At 46.4% G+C, this 18,770-nt stretch overlaps 1 protein-coding gene across 1 annotated transcript in view; it reads right to left on the bottom strand.

Annotated features, from left to right (window-relative positions):
* Positions 1-18,770, bottom strand: part of LOC138807042 (cadherin-1-like) — a 76,578-nt gene that overhangs the window by 18,850 nt on the left and 38,958 nt on the right. The window contains exon 3 of the mRNA XM_069992615.1: positions 4,993-5,213. Within this exon, the coding sequence (XP_069848716.1) occupies positions 4,993-5,213 (221 nt within the window). The remainder of the gene's footprint in view (positions 1-4,992; positions 5,214-18,770) is intronic.

Raw genomic sequence — 18,770 nt, 5'->3', positions numbered from 1 at the left:
GGCAGACAAATCAAGACTCTTTACCTCCAACTAATTAGCAAAAAGCCAAAAGTAGAAGTATGGCTTAAATAGCAAAGGGTATCAGCTATGAAGCAAGCTAAGCAATTCAAAGCCCACACCTTGCTTAAGACTGTACTTTGGTAAGAACGCCACACTTGTAGCCAGATGTGAATGTGATGAAGCTAACTTCTGCCTAGTACAATATAAGCAGGAAAATTCCATCAACATTTCTTAACTTTGGAGAAGAAGAAATTAAGATAAATAGCAAAGCAATGTTTGTTTCTCTCTCCCCACCCACCTCCCCTGTTCTGATCAAAAAAGAATTCTGAAGAGATGATTAGAGTTGCAGCCACAACACAGATCATGATGTAAGCATGGAAGAAAAGCCAGGGACAGTGGTGCAGGAATGTACCCCAGTACTCTGGAGGCTGAAGCAGGAAGATCCAGAGTTTGAGGCCAACTTGGGCATCATAGGCAACATCTTACAAATGCCATGGGCAGAAAGGAAAGAACCCTGAGCTCCTCAGGACTGTAGAGTCTTCATACTGGGCACAACAGTTACCCCTGAACTTCTTCAACTTACAAAGAGAATACTCCCCATAAACTCCTCTAATTGGGGATTTTATACAATACAGACTTGAACCAAATCCTGATACAGCAGAAATGGAAACCCAGTAGGCAGAGGTGGGGAGGGAAGAAGAGCCAGGCTCAGTCCTGCTTTGGCATAGGCAGATGCCAAGCAAGAATTCCCTGAAGAACTTACATGAATGATGGACCCATTGGAGACAGGTGGTAAGTCCCTCCTTTCTCTGGCCTAATTACACTAGAGAGAAACCTGAGCCCTACCTGAAGGACCATTCCATTCCATGACTATTAGGAGTCTTCAGGGAAAAAAAGCCAGGAGCCACTTAAAGGCTTTGCACTTAACAGCACAGCCCTTGTGTCTGAGGCAGTAAGCAAATACAACTAGAACATTCCTGGGAGAGACACTTTGTTAGGAAGTGCCATAGGAACAGTTTTTAAACTGGTAATGGTGGTAAATTAGTGGCTCATGCCTGTAATCGTAACTGCTCAGAAGGCTGAGATCTGAGGATCGTAGTTCAAAGCCAGCCCAGGCAGCAAAGTCTGAGACTCTTATCTCCAATTATCCAGTTATCCACTAATTGGCACTGTAGCTCAAGTAGTAGAGCCTTGAGCAAAAAAGCTCAGGGACAGTGCTCAGACTGACACTGACACTCTCTCTCTCTCTCTCTCTCTCTCTCTCTCTCTCTCTCTCTCTCTCTCTCTCTCTCTCTCTCTCACACACACACACCTGGCAAAGGCATTTGTCTTTGGGGAACAACCTCCAGAAATATTCTTGCCAAGAACTTAGAATGACACACCTTTCCATTCAAAACTAGTTTAGCTAGCCAGACTCCAGGGAAGCGATGGATTGAATGGGCAGGTCTTAAAAGCAATGGGGAAGTGACAGTCTGGAAGGAGCAGAGGCTCTCTACTGCTTCTTCCTTGTTCTTTGCCAAGAAGGCCTCTGCTGAGAAATATGAAGAATAAAATGACTAGAAAAACCACCTCTCACTCCATCCAGTCTCAAGGAAGGAAATGACATCAACAGCTAACAATAAATGAGCGCCTACTACTACAATGTACCCTCCCCCCATCCATGGGCTCAGTTAACTGTAAATTATTTTTTTTTCTTTTAAATTATGATGGAAGGCCGGGCGCTGGTGGCTCACACCTGTAATCCTAGCTACTCAGGAGGCCGAGATCTGAGGATCGCGGTTCAAAGCCAGCCCGGGTAGAAGAGACGGTGAGACTCCTATCTCCAATAAACCACCAGAAAACCGGAAGTGGCGCTATAGCAAGTGGTAGAGCGCTCACCTTGAGCTGAAGAGCTGAGGGACAGCGCCCAGGCCCAGAGTTCAAGCCCCATGACCGACCAAAAAAATAAAATAAAATAAAATAAATAAATAAATTATGATGGAAGGTAGCTCAGTGGTAGAGCACTCGCCTTGCATGCCTGAGGCCCTGGGTTCGATTCCTCAGCACCACATAAGCAAAAAGAAAAAAAGCCGAAAGTGGCGCTGTGGCTCAAGTGGTAGAGCGCTAGCCTTGAGCTGAAGAGCTGAGGGACAGCGCCCAGGCCCAGAGTTCAGGCCCAACGACCAGACCCCCCCCAAAAAAAAAAATTATGATGGTGGACAGCTGTAAGCCCCAGCATTTAGAAAGCTAGAGCAGTAGGATCCCGAATTTTATGCCAAACTTGTGCTACCTAGCAAGAACCTGTCTCAAAAAAAAGTCTCTACTGAACATATACAGTTTTTTTTCCTTGTCATTCTTCAATAAAGTGGAATGATGGATGGGTACAGCATCTATACTGTGTGGGGTAGTATAATTAATAGGATTTTTAAAATAGTTTATATGTAAATACTATGCCATTTTATAGAAGGGACTTGAACATCCAGATGTTTGTATGGATACAGAGTAAGGAGGATTCTGGGACCAATGCCCCATGGATGCCAACCGTGCATGTCTGACATTTCACATGTCCTTGCTATCATTTTATATAGACAGGGAAACATGCAGTGACAGTAAACAATTCCCCCTTGGGTTACCTGGGGTCAGTGGACTTAGTCCCAGGCAGGGCCTGTGCCTTCACCCACTGCCCAAATCTGATTCCCACAACTCAGATTTAGACATGTGCAATGGCTCCATGGAAGCCAAAGTATCTAGAAAGGTTCATTGGCAGGGGGAGGGAAGGGAGCAGGTAATTGGGATTTGAACTCAGGGCCTTACACTGGCTAGGCAGGCTCTCTATCATTTATCAAATGCCCAACCCTATTTGCTTCCATGTTTTTTCTCCTTTCTTTCTTTCTTTCTTTTTTTTTTTTTGTCTTTTCTTTTTTGTTACTGGCAATCGAATCCAGGATGTTACACTTGCTAGGCAAGCGCTTTGCCACTGAGCTACATCCCAGCCTCTTTCCTTTCTTCCTCCTTTCCTTCTTTCTTTTGTGCTAGTACTGGGATTGAACTCAGGGTCTTGGGCTCTTGCCTTGACTTGTTCACTCAAGGCTGACACTGCAACTTGAGCCCTACTTTCACTTCCAGCTTTTTTGGCTGGTTAATTGGAGATAAAAGTCTCATGTACTTTTCTCCTTGGGTTGGCTTCAAACCATGATTCCTAAATTTAGCCTCCCGAGTAGCTAGGATTCCAAGAATGAGTCACCAGTACCTACCTGCTTCCATTGAATAGGGTAGTGTAACTATGCTGGAACCAGCCTGGACTATGATCCAGGCTTCAACCACCCCACTCAGCCTTTTATTATTAGTTGAGATGGGCCTTAGGAACTTATTGCCTAGACTGTCCTTGACCCAGCATCCTCCTGATCTCTGCCTCCTGAGTAGTTAGCGTTACAGAAGTGAGCGATCACGTCCTGCTTTGGAAGTATTTTTGGTTCTTTTGCTGTGTGGTAGGTTAAGGCCAGGGATGCTGCTCAATATCCCATAGTGCATAGTCCAAATGTCCATAATGCCAAGGCGGAGCCATGTGGATGGGATAGCAGAGCAGCCTGAAAGAAACAGTGAACTGAGAAACAGCCCATTCCACGCTGGGTGCCAGTGGCTCATACCTGTCATCCTAGTGATTTAGGGGGCTGAGATCTGAGGATCACGGTTCAAAGCCAGCTTGGAAAGTTGTAAGACTCTATCTCTAATTAACCACCAGAAAAATGGGAGTGGTGCTGTGACTCAAAGTGGTAGAGTGCTACCCTTGAGCAAAAGAGCTCAGGGACAGCGCCCATGCCCTGAGTTCAAGCCCCACAATCAACAAAAAGAAACAGCCCATTCACTAGGACCCAGCCACACCACTCCTAGGAATCTATCCAGAGCAATACAAGTCAGGATGCAGTAAAGATACTTGCGTAGCCATGTTCACTGCTGCACTATTCACAATAGCCAAGTCATGAGAACAGCCCAGATGACCTACAATAGATGAGCGGCTCCATAAAATGTAGTACCTATACACAATGGAATTTTACTCATCCATTACAAAGAAGATTATGTCATTTGCAGGGAAATGGATGGACCTAGAACAAAGCATGCTAAGCGAGGTAAGCTGAGCTCAGAGAGGCAAATGGCGCATGTTTTCTCTCCTATGTGGAAGGTAGATTTAAAATATAATGACAAGGACTGGGGAAGTTGGCTCAGTGGTAGAGTGCTTGCCTTGCATGCATGAGGCCCTGGGTTCGATTCCTCAGCACCACATAAGCAGAAAAAGTGGCGCTGTGGCTCAAGTGGTAGAGTGTTAGCCTTGAGCTGAAGAGCTGAGGGACAGCGCCCAGGCCCAGAGTTCAGGCCCCATGACTGACAAAAATAAATAAATAAATAAACCTAGGACTACAGGTACTCTAGACACACACACACACACACACACACACACACACACACACACACACGCACACACACACGCGCACACACACGCGCGCGCGCGCACACACACACACACACACACACACACAGTGTCAGACTAACGGAGATCCTCTTAGGGGAGGAACACAATAGTATAACTTCTCTGGACATTCAAAATAATATTTCTTGAAAATACTTCCAGGCAATGGAAACAAGGTTGGTTTTAGGGGAGATTTGATGGTGGTGGTATTGGTATTTGTTTTTCTTTTTTTTTTTTGGGGGGGGGGTAGGAGCAAAGGGAAGAGCATAGCAGGGGAGAAGGGAAGAAGGGGAGGGAAGAAGGGTAAACAAATGCAATCCTGTTACTCAGTAGACATTTCCACTATGTGGCGAATGACCTATGTAACTTGTGGGCAGAGGTGGAAGGGGGGAAACTGGGAGGAAGTAAATGAAGAGGTGACATCATCTAAAACATGAAATGCACTCATTACCTGACTTATGAAATGGTAAGCCCTCTGTCCAACACCTTAATAATAACAACACAATTATAATTTAAAAAGAGAGAGCGAGAGAAACAGCCCAACATACACGGTGGTGGTGGTGGTGGTGGCGTCCCACTGCCTTCAGTGTCACCTTGACGGAGAACTTCTTGTAGGCGGAGTCCCAGGTGTGGACCAAAAAACTGGTCTCTACTTTATGCAGCTGTAGAGGTCTTTTGACGGAGACCACACCATCTGTGGCCACTTTGAATCGGGAGTCATCAGAAAAGTAGACTGTCCTTGGCCGGCCAGTGCAGCCTTCAAAACTCACTGCAGAACAGAAAGCACAGGAGTGAGAAAATGGACAGCTTTATAGACAAGGACCTTTGTTTATAGGCCAAACCACGCTTAAGTTAATGCTTCACAGTTATAGGGTGGAGGGGCAGGGGCTAATTTCTTTCTCACATACTTTCCAAGTAAAATCATGCTCTTGTCTAGAAAGTAATTGTCCTAGCTAGGGGCCAGTGCCTTGCATTTATATATTAACCACTAGGAAGCTAGAAGTGGAACTATGGCTCAAAGTGGTAGAGCACCAGCCTTAAGCAAAAAGAGCTCAGGAGTAGCACCTAGGCTCTGAGTTCAAATACTCTGACCAGCATGAATGCATGTGTAAATAAATAAATAAATAAAGTAAAAGAAGGTGACACAGAGGAGCTGGGGAGTTTGGAGAAGGTATAATTTACATTGGACAGTGAATGCAGGCCTCTCTGGAGGTAGAAACATACAAGACCTGCCAGAGTCAGCTTTGCAAGAAACCTTAAAGAGCCTCCTAAGCCCAGCACGGTGTGAGGTACCTCTGTAGTCCCAACTCCTCAGGAGGCTGAGATGGGAGAAGCACTGGGTCCCAGAGTCAAAGGCCTAAGTACCGTAGCAAGACCTTGTCTCAAGATAGAAAGAAAGAGAAAAGGAAAGAAAGGAAGGAAGGAAGGAAGGAAGAAAGGAAGGAAGGAAGGAAGGCATGCAGGCAGGCAGGCAGGAAGGAAGAGAGAAAGAGAGAAAGAAAGAGAGAGAAGTTTTTTGAAATGAAACAAAGAAATTTTTCAGGCAGAGGAAACAGCTGAAAAAAACAGTTCATTCTAAGGAAACTCAGAAGTCAGCCAGCCTTTGTCCCTTTCAAACAATAGACTCTCTCATCCCACCAATGACATTGCTATTTCAGTCTACAAGTTCTTTAAAAAAAAAAAAAAAATGCCTGCTGCTATGCTTATTTTACGAGTCTAGACACCTTTACATTAGGGAGGATCCAATTTCTGCCAAAAAGCCCCCAAGCCACCCTGAATGCCTAGTTGGCCGGTCTCATTTCTTCCACCAGGGGGCACTCTCATACACATGTCTAAAGCAAAAGGTCCAGTCAGAGAAAGTAAGACTGTATATTTGAGGGCCAGTGGATGCCCCATGTTGAAAAGCTCAAGAAGATTAAGAAATTGGCATGCCAATGCCAGGTGCTGGTGGCTCATGCCTGTATCCTAGCTAATCAGGAGGCTGAGATCTAGGATCATGGATCAAAGCCAGCCTAGACAGGAAAGTCTGTGAAACTCTTATCTCCAATTAACCAGCAGAAAACCAGAAGTGGAGCTGTGGCTTAAAGTGCTAAGAGTGCAACCCTTAAGCACAAGAGTTAAGGGACAGTGCCCAGGACCTGAGTTCAACTGAGGAAAGAAAGAAAGAAGGAGGGAAGGAAGGAAGGAAGGAAGGAAGGAAGGAAGGAAGGAAGGAAGGAAAGAAGGAAGGGAGGGAGGGAGGGAGGGGAAAGAAAGAAAGAAAGAAAGAAAGAAAGAAAGAAAGAAAGAAAGAAAGAAAGAAAGAAAGAAAGAAAGAAAGAAAGAAAGAGGAAGTGGTGCTGTAGCTCAAGTGGAAGAGCACTCGCCTTGAGTTGAAGAGCTGAGGGACTACGCCCAGGCCAGAGTTCAAGCCCCATGACCGACAAAAAAAAAAAAAAAAAAAAAGAAGAAGAAAGAAAGCAAGGGAAAGAAACAAACAAACTGACATACCGTCTCCTTAAATATTAAAGGGCAGAGTTGCTTTGGACTCTTGAAGGGAACCAGAATTACCCCCCGAAGAAACTTCTTGAACAGAAATATTTTTGAACCAAACACACTGAGAGGCAGTAGTTACAGAAAGGTCTGTCTGAACTGCTTCTTAACTCTAGTCAGCCAGTGCACCATCGCCCTGCCCCAGCAGCTATGAGATACTGCTGCATGGAACTGGATAAGTTAATTATAAAACATCCCTCACCTGTCTAGTGCCTGGTGCCTCCCCTAGGATTTACTGTTCTAAGCTCAGAACCTTTTGTCTGCTCGTTTCTTCACAAGATTCCCCATTCTTTGTTTTTTGTTTTGTTTTGTGTTTTTTTGTGTGTGGTTTTCTTTGCCAGTGCTGGGGCTTGAACTCAGGGCCTGGGCACTCTCCTTCAAGGCTAGTGCTCTAGCACTTGAGCCACAGCAGCACGTCTGGCCTTTTCTGTTTATGTGGTACTGGGGAATGGAACCCAGGTCTTCATGCATGCTAGGCAAGCACTCAACCACTAAGCCACATTTCCAGCCCTCATTCTTTATTTAGAAAGCTTTCTGTTTTGGCCACGAAGTCTTTATTCTTGTAGGGATCCCCAGGTGATACAAAAATTAACAAAACATACATGCTTTTCTCATTAATTTGTCTTGTGATAAGACTCCCTCCCCCACCCCTCCTACCCCGGCCCTGTGAAAACAAAGCGGAAGCCAGCTGCTGGTGGATCATGCATGTCATCCTGTCATCCTAGCTACTCAGGAGGCTGAGATCTGAGGATTGAAGTTCAATGCCAACCCAGGCAGGAAAGTGTGTGAGAGACTCTTGTCTCCAAATAAGCGCAACAAAAAAGCCACAACTGGAGCTTTAGCTCAAATGGTAGAGTACAAACCTTGAGCAATATAAGCCCAGGCCCTGAATTTAAGCCCCAGGAATGGCAAGCAGGCACGCATGCATGTGCTTGCATGTACATACACACATATACAACTAAGATGGCAGTTGAGTGTGGTAGCACAGACCTATAATCTCAGCACTTGGGAAGTTGAGGCAAGAGAATCCCAGGTTTAACGCCAGTCTGCTCTACAATCTCCTGGGCATCTTTAACGTGGGTCATTTACTCACTTGGTTGGCTCTGTTTCACACATGCCAAACACGTGCTCTGCCACTGAGTTATACCCAGCCTCAAGCCTGGACTATTTTTTAAAGGACAGTAGAAATCTGAGGCCACTGTGGTGCAAGGAGTCTCCTATCAGGCAAATAAACAAATGGAGACCATGCCAACAAGAGGCGGAGCCTAAGAAGGGAGGCAGACCTTCGCATAACCACCCACCTACCTTCCCTCCCAAGTTGTTAAAAGCAACCCAAGCCTGGTACGGCTCACACCTGTAATCCTAACTACTCAGGAAGCTGAGATGCTAGATAGGAGGATCTCTTGGGCAAAGTTAGGGAGATGTTATCTCCAAAAGAAAACACAAAAGCTTGGGGGGTTATGGCTCTGGTGGTAGAGCATACACAAAGTCCTCGGTTTGATCATCAATAGTGGGTAGGGGGAACAGCCCAGATGCCCCACCACACATAAATAGCTCCAAAAATTGTGGTATCTAAAGCCGGGCGCTGGTGGCTCACGCCTGTAATCCTAGCTACTCAGGAGGCTGAGATCTGAGGATCGCGGTTCAAAGCCAGCCTGGGCAGGAGAGACCGTGAGACTCCTATCTCCAATAAAACCACCAGAAAACCAGAAGTGGCACTGTGGCTCAAGTGGTAGAGCGCTCGCCTTGAGCTGAAGAGCTGAGGGACAGCGCCCAAGCCCAGAGTTCAAGCCCCACGACTGACCAAAAAAAAAAAAAAAAAAAAAAATTGTGGTATCTATACACAATGGAATATTATGAAGCCATTAGAAAGGACAAAATAGGGCTGGGAAGGTGGCTCAGTGGTAGAGCGCTTGCCTTGCAAGCCTGAGGACTTGAGTTCGATTCCTCAGCACCACATAAGCAAAAAGAAAAAAGCCGGAAGTGGCGCTGTGGCTCAAGTGGTAGAGCACTAGCCTTGAGCTGAAGAGCTGAGGGACAGCACCCAGGCCCAGAGTTCAGGCCCCGGACCCAAAAAAAAAAAAAGAAGAAGAAGAAGAAAGGACAAAATAGGGCTGGGAAGGTGGCTCAGTGGTAGAGCGCTTGCCTTGCATGCCTGAGACCCTGGGTTCGATTCCTCAGCACCACATAAGCAAAAAGAAAAAAGCTGGAAGTGGCGCTGTGGCTCAAGTGGTAGAGCGCTAGCCTTGAGCTGAAGAGCTGAGGGACAGCGCCCAGGCCCAGAGTTCAGGCCCCACGACCGGACCCCAAAAAACAAACAAAGAGAACTGCCAGGAGATGATCACTGAGATTCAGAGTCAGTCACCTTTCTGCTGGGTAGCCTTGAACCAATAGCTTAACTAACCTCTCTAGGCCTCTTTTGGCTCTATTGTAACAAGAAGGCTGCCTACCTCTTAGGGTTTTGTGCAAATGACCCAGGATAGAGACATGATCACATTTTGTAAGCTGCAGAGCTGGAGTGGGCAGAAGAGATGATTATTTCCATACTTTCAGGCACACAAGACAGAAAGGACAGGAATTTGCTCAATGAACACTGGGACCAGGACACAATGCACTCAGAACAAAGAGGGGCCAGGTCCTTACAGACAGCAGCATCCTTTAAAGCCAAACTAGGAACTTCTCAAAACTAGCATAACAAGGGGAAGGTGGCTCAGTGGTAGAGTGCTTGCCTTGCAAGCATGAGGCTCTGGGTTCGATTCCTCAGCACCACATAAGCGGAAAAAGCTGTAAGTGGTGCTGTGGCTCAAGTGGTAGAGTGCTAGCCTTGAACTGAAGATCTGAGGACAGTGCTCAGACCCAGAGTTCAAGTCCCACAACCGACCAAAAAAAAAAAAAAAAAAAAAAAAAAAAAAAAAAAGCAGGGCTGGGATGTAGCTCAGTGGCAAAGCGCTTGCCTGGCAAGTGCAACGTCCTGGGTTCGATCCCCAGTACCAAAAAAGAAAAGACAAAAAAAAAGCAACAAAACATGTTAAAAAAAAAAAAAAAAAAAACTAGCATAACAAGATGCCTAGCAAAGAGCCCTCCCCCTCCCCCAAGCCCCGGCCAGCATAATGGGGGTGCTTGGGCTGTGTTTGGGAGCTTGATAAGGGAGGAGAGCTGCCCCAGATTCCTTCCCCAGCAGCACAGATCCGAGCTGCATGCCTACACTTGCCCTGGATGGCAGCCTAAAAGAAAAAAAAGAAAGAACGTGGTTTTGCAAAGGACTTAGTGGATCTCAAGCTGGTGGTGGCGGGGCCTCGCCCCTGGAGAAGTGACAGAGTAAGGGTGCCAGAGCCCCAACCTGAGTCTCCAGGTGCTCATTAAGACTCATTACCTTTCTGTAAAACTGGATCCCCTGGGCTGATAAATGGAAATTAGAGGGGAAAGCCAGGGAGGGACTCTCCAGCTAGAGCCTGGAAGGGATGACGCTGATCAAGACACATTGTAAGCCAGGCACCAGCAGCTCACGTCTGTATCCTAGCCACTCGGGAGGCTGAGACCTGAGGATAGCGGGTTGAAGCCAGACCAGGCAGAAATATCCCTGAGACTCTTATCTCCAATTAACCATGCAAAAACCAGAAGTGGTGCTGTGGCTCAAAGTGGTAGAGCACTAGCCTTGAGCACAGAGAGCTCAGGGATTGAGCCCAGGCCCCGAGTTCAAGCCCCATGACCAATAAACAAACAAAACACATTGTATTCATGATCTCACTTGTTGAATTGAAACCCCCTTTATACAACTACTTAAAATCAAATTTTTAAAAATTAATAAAATGCTGGATGCCAGTGGGTGGCTCACGACTATAACCCTAGTACTCAGGAGGCTGAGATCTGAGGATTGCAATTCAAAGCCAGCCCAGGAAGTAAAGTCCATGAGACTCTTATCTCCAATTAACCACCAGAAAACCAGAAGTGGCATTGTAGCTCAAGTGGTAGAATGCTTTTCTTGACCTGAAGAACTGAGGGACAGTGCCCAGGCCCAGAGTTCAACCACTCATGACCAAATAAAGAAATTAATAAAATTAATAATAAAAAAAAAGGCTCACATGGAACCAAAATCAAACCCTAATACAGGAGCTAAGACACCCCCTCCCCCAGCCATCTCTTAAATGGAACAATCTCTCAGCTCAGTAACTTTACCATCATCATCTCCCCCTCTAAAGCTTCAACTACCCCTTGACATTTCTATCATGTACAGATGTTGACCAAGGCTCCAGGCTCTTTACTAAGCACTTTACAAAATGCTTCACACTAAATTCCAGACGCTGAGGTTAGAGTTATTGATGACCTTTTCTTATACATGGGAAAACTTAGGCAGCTAGTAAGCAGCAGGGCTTGGATTTGAACCGAGGCAGTTTCCGAATTCATAATCCCGATTATGCTTCGTGCCTATATCTGTGGCACACAGGTTTTTGCCTTGTGCCTGCATTCATTCATTCATTGGTGCTAGGGATTGAACTCAGAGCATTGGAGCTTGCTAGCCTAGACTACCATGTGAGCCACACCCTATCCTGTTTGTTTGTTTGTTTGTTCTTTTACATACTATTCAGACAGGGTCTCATGCTTTTTGCCCAAGTCAATCTCAGGGCTGGCTGGCCTCAGACTAAACCTACCTTCATCCCCAGTCTGCCATATATTCTTTGTGTCCAATTTTCTGATTTAATCTCTGTCATTCACCCCTTGGGGAGACATCATTAGCACCATTTTCTTTTCCCTAAATTATACACTGGGAAGTACAGAAGCTGAACGGCCTCACCCCAAAATGAAGGCTCTTCCTAGCTGCTTACATGCAATATGGAGATATGCTTTTCAGCAGTCAAAATATATATATATATATATATATATATATATATATATATATATATATATATATATATATATATATTGCTGGGCCTGGTGGCATATGCCTATAATCCCAGCTACTCAAGAGAATCACAAGTTCAAAGACAGCATAAGCAATTTAGGAAGACCTTATCTCAAAATAAAACTAAAAGGGCTGGGGTATGGTTCAAGTGGTAAAACATTTGTCTGGCAGGTGTGAGATGCTGGGTTCAATCCCTAGTACAAAAACTAAAAGAAAACCAAAATAGAAAAAAGTCAAAGCAGGATTGAAAGAACAGAGATTGGGGGGTGGGAAGCAATTAAGAAAAATACACATTTGCCGGGCGCTGGTGGCTCACGCCTGTAATCCTAGCTACTCAAGAGGCTGAGATCTGAGAATCTCGGTTCAAAGCCAGCCCGGGCAGGAGAGACCGTGAGACTCCTATCCCCAATAAACCACTAGAAAACCGGAAGTGGCGCTGTAGCTCAAGTGGTAGAGCGCTCACCTTGAGCTGAAGAGCTGAGGGACAGCGTCCAGGCCAAGTTCAAGCCCCATGACCGACAAAAAAAAAAAAAAAACACATTTATTTTCCTTATAAAACTTGGTATTGGGGCGGGCTCAGTGGTAGAGCGCTTGCCTTGCATGCCAGAGGCCCTGGGTTCGATTCCTCAGCACCACATAAGCAAAAAGAAAAAAGCCGGAAGTGGCGCTGTGGCTCAAGTGGTAGAGCGCTAGCCTTGAGCTGAAGAGCACCCAGGCCCAGAGTTCAGGCCCCATGACCGGACCACCCCCCCCCCAAAAAAAGAACAACTTGGTATTATTATATTGGCAGTTACAATTAGAGGACTTTTTAAAAATAATCTTTTGGTGATATTTGAACGCAGGGCTTTATGCTTGCTAAGCAGACACTCTACCACTGGAGCCAGGCCTCCACTGGTTAAATGGAAATGGAGTTTCTAGGACTTGTACTAAGACTGGTTTCAAACTGTGATCCTCAGATCTCAGACTGCTGAGTAGCGAATTTACAGCTGTGCACCACCAAGTTTGGTGGGTTTTTGCGGTTTTTTTTTTTGGGGGGGGGGCTTGGTTATGGGGCCTGAACTCTGGGCCTGGGCACTGTCCCTCAGCTCTTAAGCTCAAGGCTAGCGCTCTACCACTTGAGCCACAGCACCATTTCTGGCTTTTTCTGTTTATGTGGTACTGAGGAATAGAATCCAGGGCCTCATGCATGTAAGGCAAGCACTCTACCACTGAGCCACCTCCCCAGCCCCTGAAAGAATCTTTAACATACCTTCACTCTTACAATGTTGTGATCCTACCACATCTACTAGCCTGAAGCTTTAAAGCAGAAGTAGTGGCTTTCAAGAGAAAACTCCGGAAGAGATGCCTGAAAATTCAAATACCAATGAAAGTCAAGTTCATGAGAAGCCTTTGGTCCTGGACGGGTGGGCTGTGAGCCCTCAGTAACATTCCTTGCTTGGAATTGCCAGCGTGCCACAGGCCACATGCCACCAACAATGCCACCTCCGGGCACCCTGTAACTGGAATGCAAGTGGGTGCCAACCAAACCCTCTCAAAAGCCTTCTTTCCAGAAGACCCTGGTGTCTGAGCATGCGCAGAGTCAGCTAAGTGGAGCTGAGTTATTTCTAAGTGGAGGAATGCAGCCTCTGAGAAGCCACAGCTTGAGAGCAGAGTGCTGCCCACGCCGCACACAAAGGGGGACATTATGGAAGGACAGTCTCTCTCTCTCTCTCTCTCTCTTCAGAAGCCACTTCCACAGCTGACACCAGGAACTCTGGCACTTAGCTTGATTTCAAGGGTTTCCTGTGAAAGATCAGAGAACTTTTTGAGACTCAGGGGCCCCGTTGCCATTGTGTACCCAGCCCTACAAGTTTCTAACTTAAACATGGAAAATGAAAGACCAGGAGTTTAATTTGTGGATGAAAGGAAGAGAGACAGTCTTATATACGTTAGTGGGATGTTTTTCCTTTTATGGGTCCACAGCCCCCATGAGTCTGCATAGATGCCAGGGCCCAAGGCTGACCATCTTCTGAGATGCTGTCTGTCTTGGATGGGGTCTGTGAAGTTAGTAAACATTATAGCCTTACTAAGTACTGAAAGATAAGATTGTATGTTTTACAAGATGGGAGGGTATGGACAACTCAGCCTCCAGTTTGCTTAGATATGGATGTGGGGCATGTTGAAGAGGAGACAAGACATCTAAGGTGGTGGCTTCTGCCCGTAATCCCCGCAACTCAGGAGGTGGCGATCAGGTGCTGGATTTTAATTTCCCCCAAAGACATTAATCTCAGCTTGATTTACCTATCACAGAGAGTAGAGGGATGTAGTGGTACAAACCAGTAATCCCAGCAATAGGGAAGTTGAAACAGGAGGATCCCATATTGGAGGCCAGTTTAGGCTCATGGCTCAGTGGTAGAGTGCTTGCCTTGCATGCATGAGGCCCTGGGTTCGATTCCTCAGCACCACATAAGCAAAAAAAAAAGCCGGAAGTGGCGCTGTGGCTCAAGTGGTAGAGAGCTAGCCTTGAGCTGAAGAGCTGGGGGACAGTGCCCAGGCCCAGAGTTCAAGCCCCATGACCAACAACAACAACAAAAATACTCTGTCTCCAAGCATACCAAGAGAAGCAGTTGAACTCCATTATAGCAAAGAGGGCCCCTTGGGCCTCCTAGCGGCAGAAAGGAGGGGACTTGGATCCTACCTCCCATAAGGGGGAGAGTTGTTCAGCTTCCTCAAAAGAGTCAAAGACAATGGAGGGGGCTCTGACTCCCATGCCAAATTGGTTCAGGCTGCCAGCTAAACACACAGATACTCCGCCCTGCCCACCTAAATACAGAAGTGCCAACTGGTTATTTTCATGGGCCAAGACCCAGGAACATTCTTGTGGCTCGGGCAGCATCGGGACCTGTTCCTTATTGATTAGAAAGAACAGACGCCGTCTCACGGGTGCTACCTGTGGGTCTCCAGAGGCCAAGAAGAGGCCCATACTGTGAATCTTACACAGCTGAGTGTCTTCTCTCAACTCCTGTGACCCTCCCCTCACAGAAAGCAGGTGGCAGAGAGGCCTGAGGGAGAAGTGATTGGGTCTTAGGCCCTAACGCAAACCTGAAGCCTCTCTGGGCCTTCCATTTCCACTTGAGAAATAAAACACACTAGCCAGGTGCTGGTGGATAAATGAAAGAAGCCATACACATAAGACAACATATGTGAATATTCTAGAAAACTAGAAACACTAAGCAGGTCCACAAGGTCTGGAGCTAGGGGAAGGCAGGGCCTGATTGCCAGCAGGCCCAAGGAAACTTGTGAGGTGACAGAGGTCTAAAACTAGATAAAGGCGGGGCAAACAGCTGTGCACATTTATAAAAATTATCTCACATCTACCTACACTGGAAAAATTGTATGGTGGGTAAATTATGTCTTGATGAACCAGCAAAAAAAAAAAAAAAAAAATATATATATATATATATATAGTTATAGTTATAGTTATAGTTATAGTTATAGTTATAGTTATAGTTATTAGGGTTTCATTTGAGGAGGACCCCATGAGTCAAAGTCCCATGGATGAATAAAGGCACATTAGCTGGGTGTGGTGGCACCAGCTTGCAATCCCAGCATTCAGGAGGTAAAGGCAAAAGGTTTGCAGGAGTTTGAAACCAGCCAGGACTATATAGCAAAACTCTTGTCTCAAAAAATGAACGAAGGAGCTAGGCACCAGTGGCTCACACCTGGAATCCTAGCTACTCAGGAGGCTGAGATCAGGGATCATGATTCAAAACCAGCCTGGGCAAGAAAAGTCCATGAGAATCATTTCCAATTAACCACCAGAAAACCCGAAGCGGAGCTGGGGCTCAAAGTGGTAGAACACTAGCCTTTAGCAAAATAGCTCAGGGACAGTCAGGATCTAAGTTCAAGCCCTAGGATCAGCACCAAAGGGGGGAGGGGGGGCATAAATAATCCTTAATTAATAGTAATGGTAAATTTAAGCATAATCATAGTCAGCATAATGTCAGTGGGTAGGTCTGTAGTGTAAACATTTCCCCTCGACTCCACCGCTGCTAGGAAGCAGGTAGGGTGTTTTAACCACCTGGATGATGGCAACTGAGGCCCAGAAAGGCTCAAGTCATGTGTTCAAAGTCCCACAGCCAGTTGGCCTGTGAAGGGGCGTTCAGGATTTACTCAGGGCTGTGCTCTACACTAGCTTGAAGAGGAAGAAGGGGGCACTGGTGGGACGGAGCATGGTGTGTCTCAGAGGTAGAGGCCAAAACCATACATTCCCTGGGAAGAACACAGTGGGGATAAAAATCAGCACAATCCAGAGCCCGATCTCCAAACGCAAGTGACACAGAAATGCGCCAACATCTACTAGAAATCAAGAACCTGGACATCACACTTGTTCAGCTTTTCTGCTCCTGACTGGTGCTCTACCACCTTGAGCTACGCCTCCAGCTCTCTCTCTCTCCCTCTCCCTCTCCCTCTCCCTCTCCTCCTCCCTCTCCCTCTCCCTCTCCCTCTCCCTCTCCCTCCCTCCCTCCCTCCCTCCCTCCCTCCCTCCCTCCCTCCCTCTCTCTCTCTCTCTCTCTCTCTCTCTCTCTCTCTCTCGGTTATGTTGAGGATGGGGTCTCATGGACTTTTCTATACCTGCTGGCTTCAAACCATAATCCTCCTGATCTCAAGCCTCCTAAGTAAGCAAGGTCTATAGGTGTGAGCCATTGGCACTCATCATTTCTTTTTCCTTCTCTTTTTGACCTTTGGAACAAAACTCAAACAGCCGGAAGCCACCAAGCTGGAAGTCCAGGCTATAAAAGGGAGGTCTTCCCCTTACTCTCATGCCACATGCCCTCCCAGATGACTCCGAGACAAGCACCTGCTTGTCCATGAGAGCTTACCAGACGTGACTTCTGCCATAATGGTGTGAGTAGCGCTTTTCATTATCCAGAACAAGTAAGCACTGATGGGAGCAGCCGCTGCTTCCCAGAGCCTTGCTAAACCCACTCTGACTGTCTGCAAGGTAATTGCTCAAACTCCAAACAATAAAACCCACAACCAATTCAGCAGAGAGAGAGAGAGAGAGAGAGAGAGAGAGAGAGAATCTCAGATCTCAGACTGGGGTGTTCAGATTCTAAACAAGGGAAGGAAAAAATAAATAAGAAAAGAAAATGGCACAAAGACCAGACCAAACCATGGGTACTGAATGTAGACTTTGGCATACACTGGGTCCAGCCACAGGTCACGTAAGGTTGCTAATGCCCTACATGAAAAGCCAATTTTTTTTTATTTTGCAGGGGGGAGGGGGAGGAGGGAGAAGAAGGGGGGCTGCCAGTCCTAGAGCTTGAACTCAGGGTCTGAACACTGTCCCTGAGCTTTTGTGCTCAAGGCTAATGCTATACTGCTTGAGCCACAGCTCTACTTCTGGCTTTTTGGTGGCTAGTTGGAGATAAGTCTTATAGATTTTTCCTGCCTAGGATAGTTTTGAACTGTGATCCTCAGCTCTCAGCCTCCTGAGTGAGCCATCAGTGTCTGGCTTCAAAAAAAAAAAAAAAAATTTTTTTTTTTTTTTTGGTCCGGTCGTGGGGCCTGAACTCTGGGCCTGGGTGCTGTCCCTCAGCTCTTCAGCTCAAGGCTAGCACTCTACCACTTGAGCCACATCACCACTTCCAGCTTTTTTCTAATGTGGTGCTGAGGAATCGAACCCAGGGCCTCGAGCATGCAAGGCAAGTGCTCTACCACTGAGCCACCTTCCCAGCGCCTCAAAAAAAAATTTTTTTTGGGGGGGGGGGTGGATCAAGATGTCATTATGTAGCCCACTCTGGGCCTTGAACTATCTACCTTCTGTCCTCAGCCTCCTAACTGCTGGGATTATAGGCATGTATGATCACACTCAGCGTCAAACATCTTGCTTTCCTGGCTTCAACTCTTTCAAAGGACTTTGTGACCCACCTAACTGGCCTGTTCCCATTTTACAATGTGATCAAGAATTGGCAACTTGCACGCATACAAAATGACATACCTAAGAGGTTATTCACTAAGGCGTTGTTTGCGGTAGCAAATATAGGAGTCGGCCCAAGAATCCATCAATGCAGGATTAGTTGGTTCAATAAATGATGGAATTCTCTTCCAGTGAAATTCTATGCAGCTATAAAATAAATGAGAAGACTCTTTATGCCCTAATTAGAATGAACTTTAGGTGGTAAAAGCAAGGCACAAAGCCATAACTTAGGAGGGAGAGAGAGAATAAGAATATACGAGAAATATTTGTCATAAAAAAACTTAAAGATGAAAGTATGGGAGAGGGTTGCCGTGGGAGCTGCAGGGGGCAGGGCAGCCGCAGAACTTTCCACTGTACTGCATGCATTGTTTTATTTTTCCTAACAAGGTGAACATAATACCCATTCATAAAAGAAGAAATTTTAATGTAGGGGAAGTCACATGAGAACGTATTATTCTCTACACAAGAAGACTTTATATTTTTGCAAATGTTCAGGACTTGGGAGCAAGCCACGGGCCAGTCAGAAGGCACGCTGTGTTCCCCCCAGGGGATGGCGACCTCTACAAATGTGGAAGCCCATGGCAGGGAGGGGTTAAGGAGGGGTTAGGAGGCAGTGGGAACAGAGGAGGATGACCCGCACATGAGCGGAAATGGAAGAAGCACAGCAGGCTGAGACTGGTCAGCTGGTATAGAGGAGGCGTGCCACGTGCCGGGTCAGGTGATCAGAGTCTCCTTGCAGTGTGTCACACAAGCCCCTAGCCTTCCGCTGACTTAAGTTTTCTCATCTGTGATGGGCAGAGACTGAGCTGGGCCAGCACAGGCAGGTGTGCGGCTCAAAGCCCAGTTGTTAGGCCATGGATAGACTCAAACACATACCCAAGGGCCAAGAAGCAAGGGGTCGTCACAGGTTTGTTCAGAGTGGCAAAATGTAG

Source organism: Dipodomys merriami, unplaced genomic scaffold (genome assembly GCF_024711535.1).
Source record: "Dipodomys merriami isolate MVZ:Mamm:240054 unplaced genomic scaffold, mDipMer1.0.p SCAF_41, whole genome shotgun sequence".
In the NCBI taxonomy this organism is placed as follows: domain Eukaryota; kingdom Metazoa; phylum Chordata; class Mammalia; order Rodentia; family Heteromyidae; genus Dipodomys; species Dipodomys merriami.
This window is presented reverse-complemented; position numbering and strand designations above follow the sequence as displayed.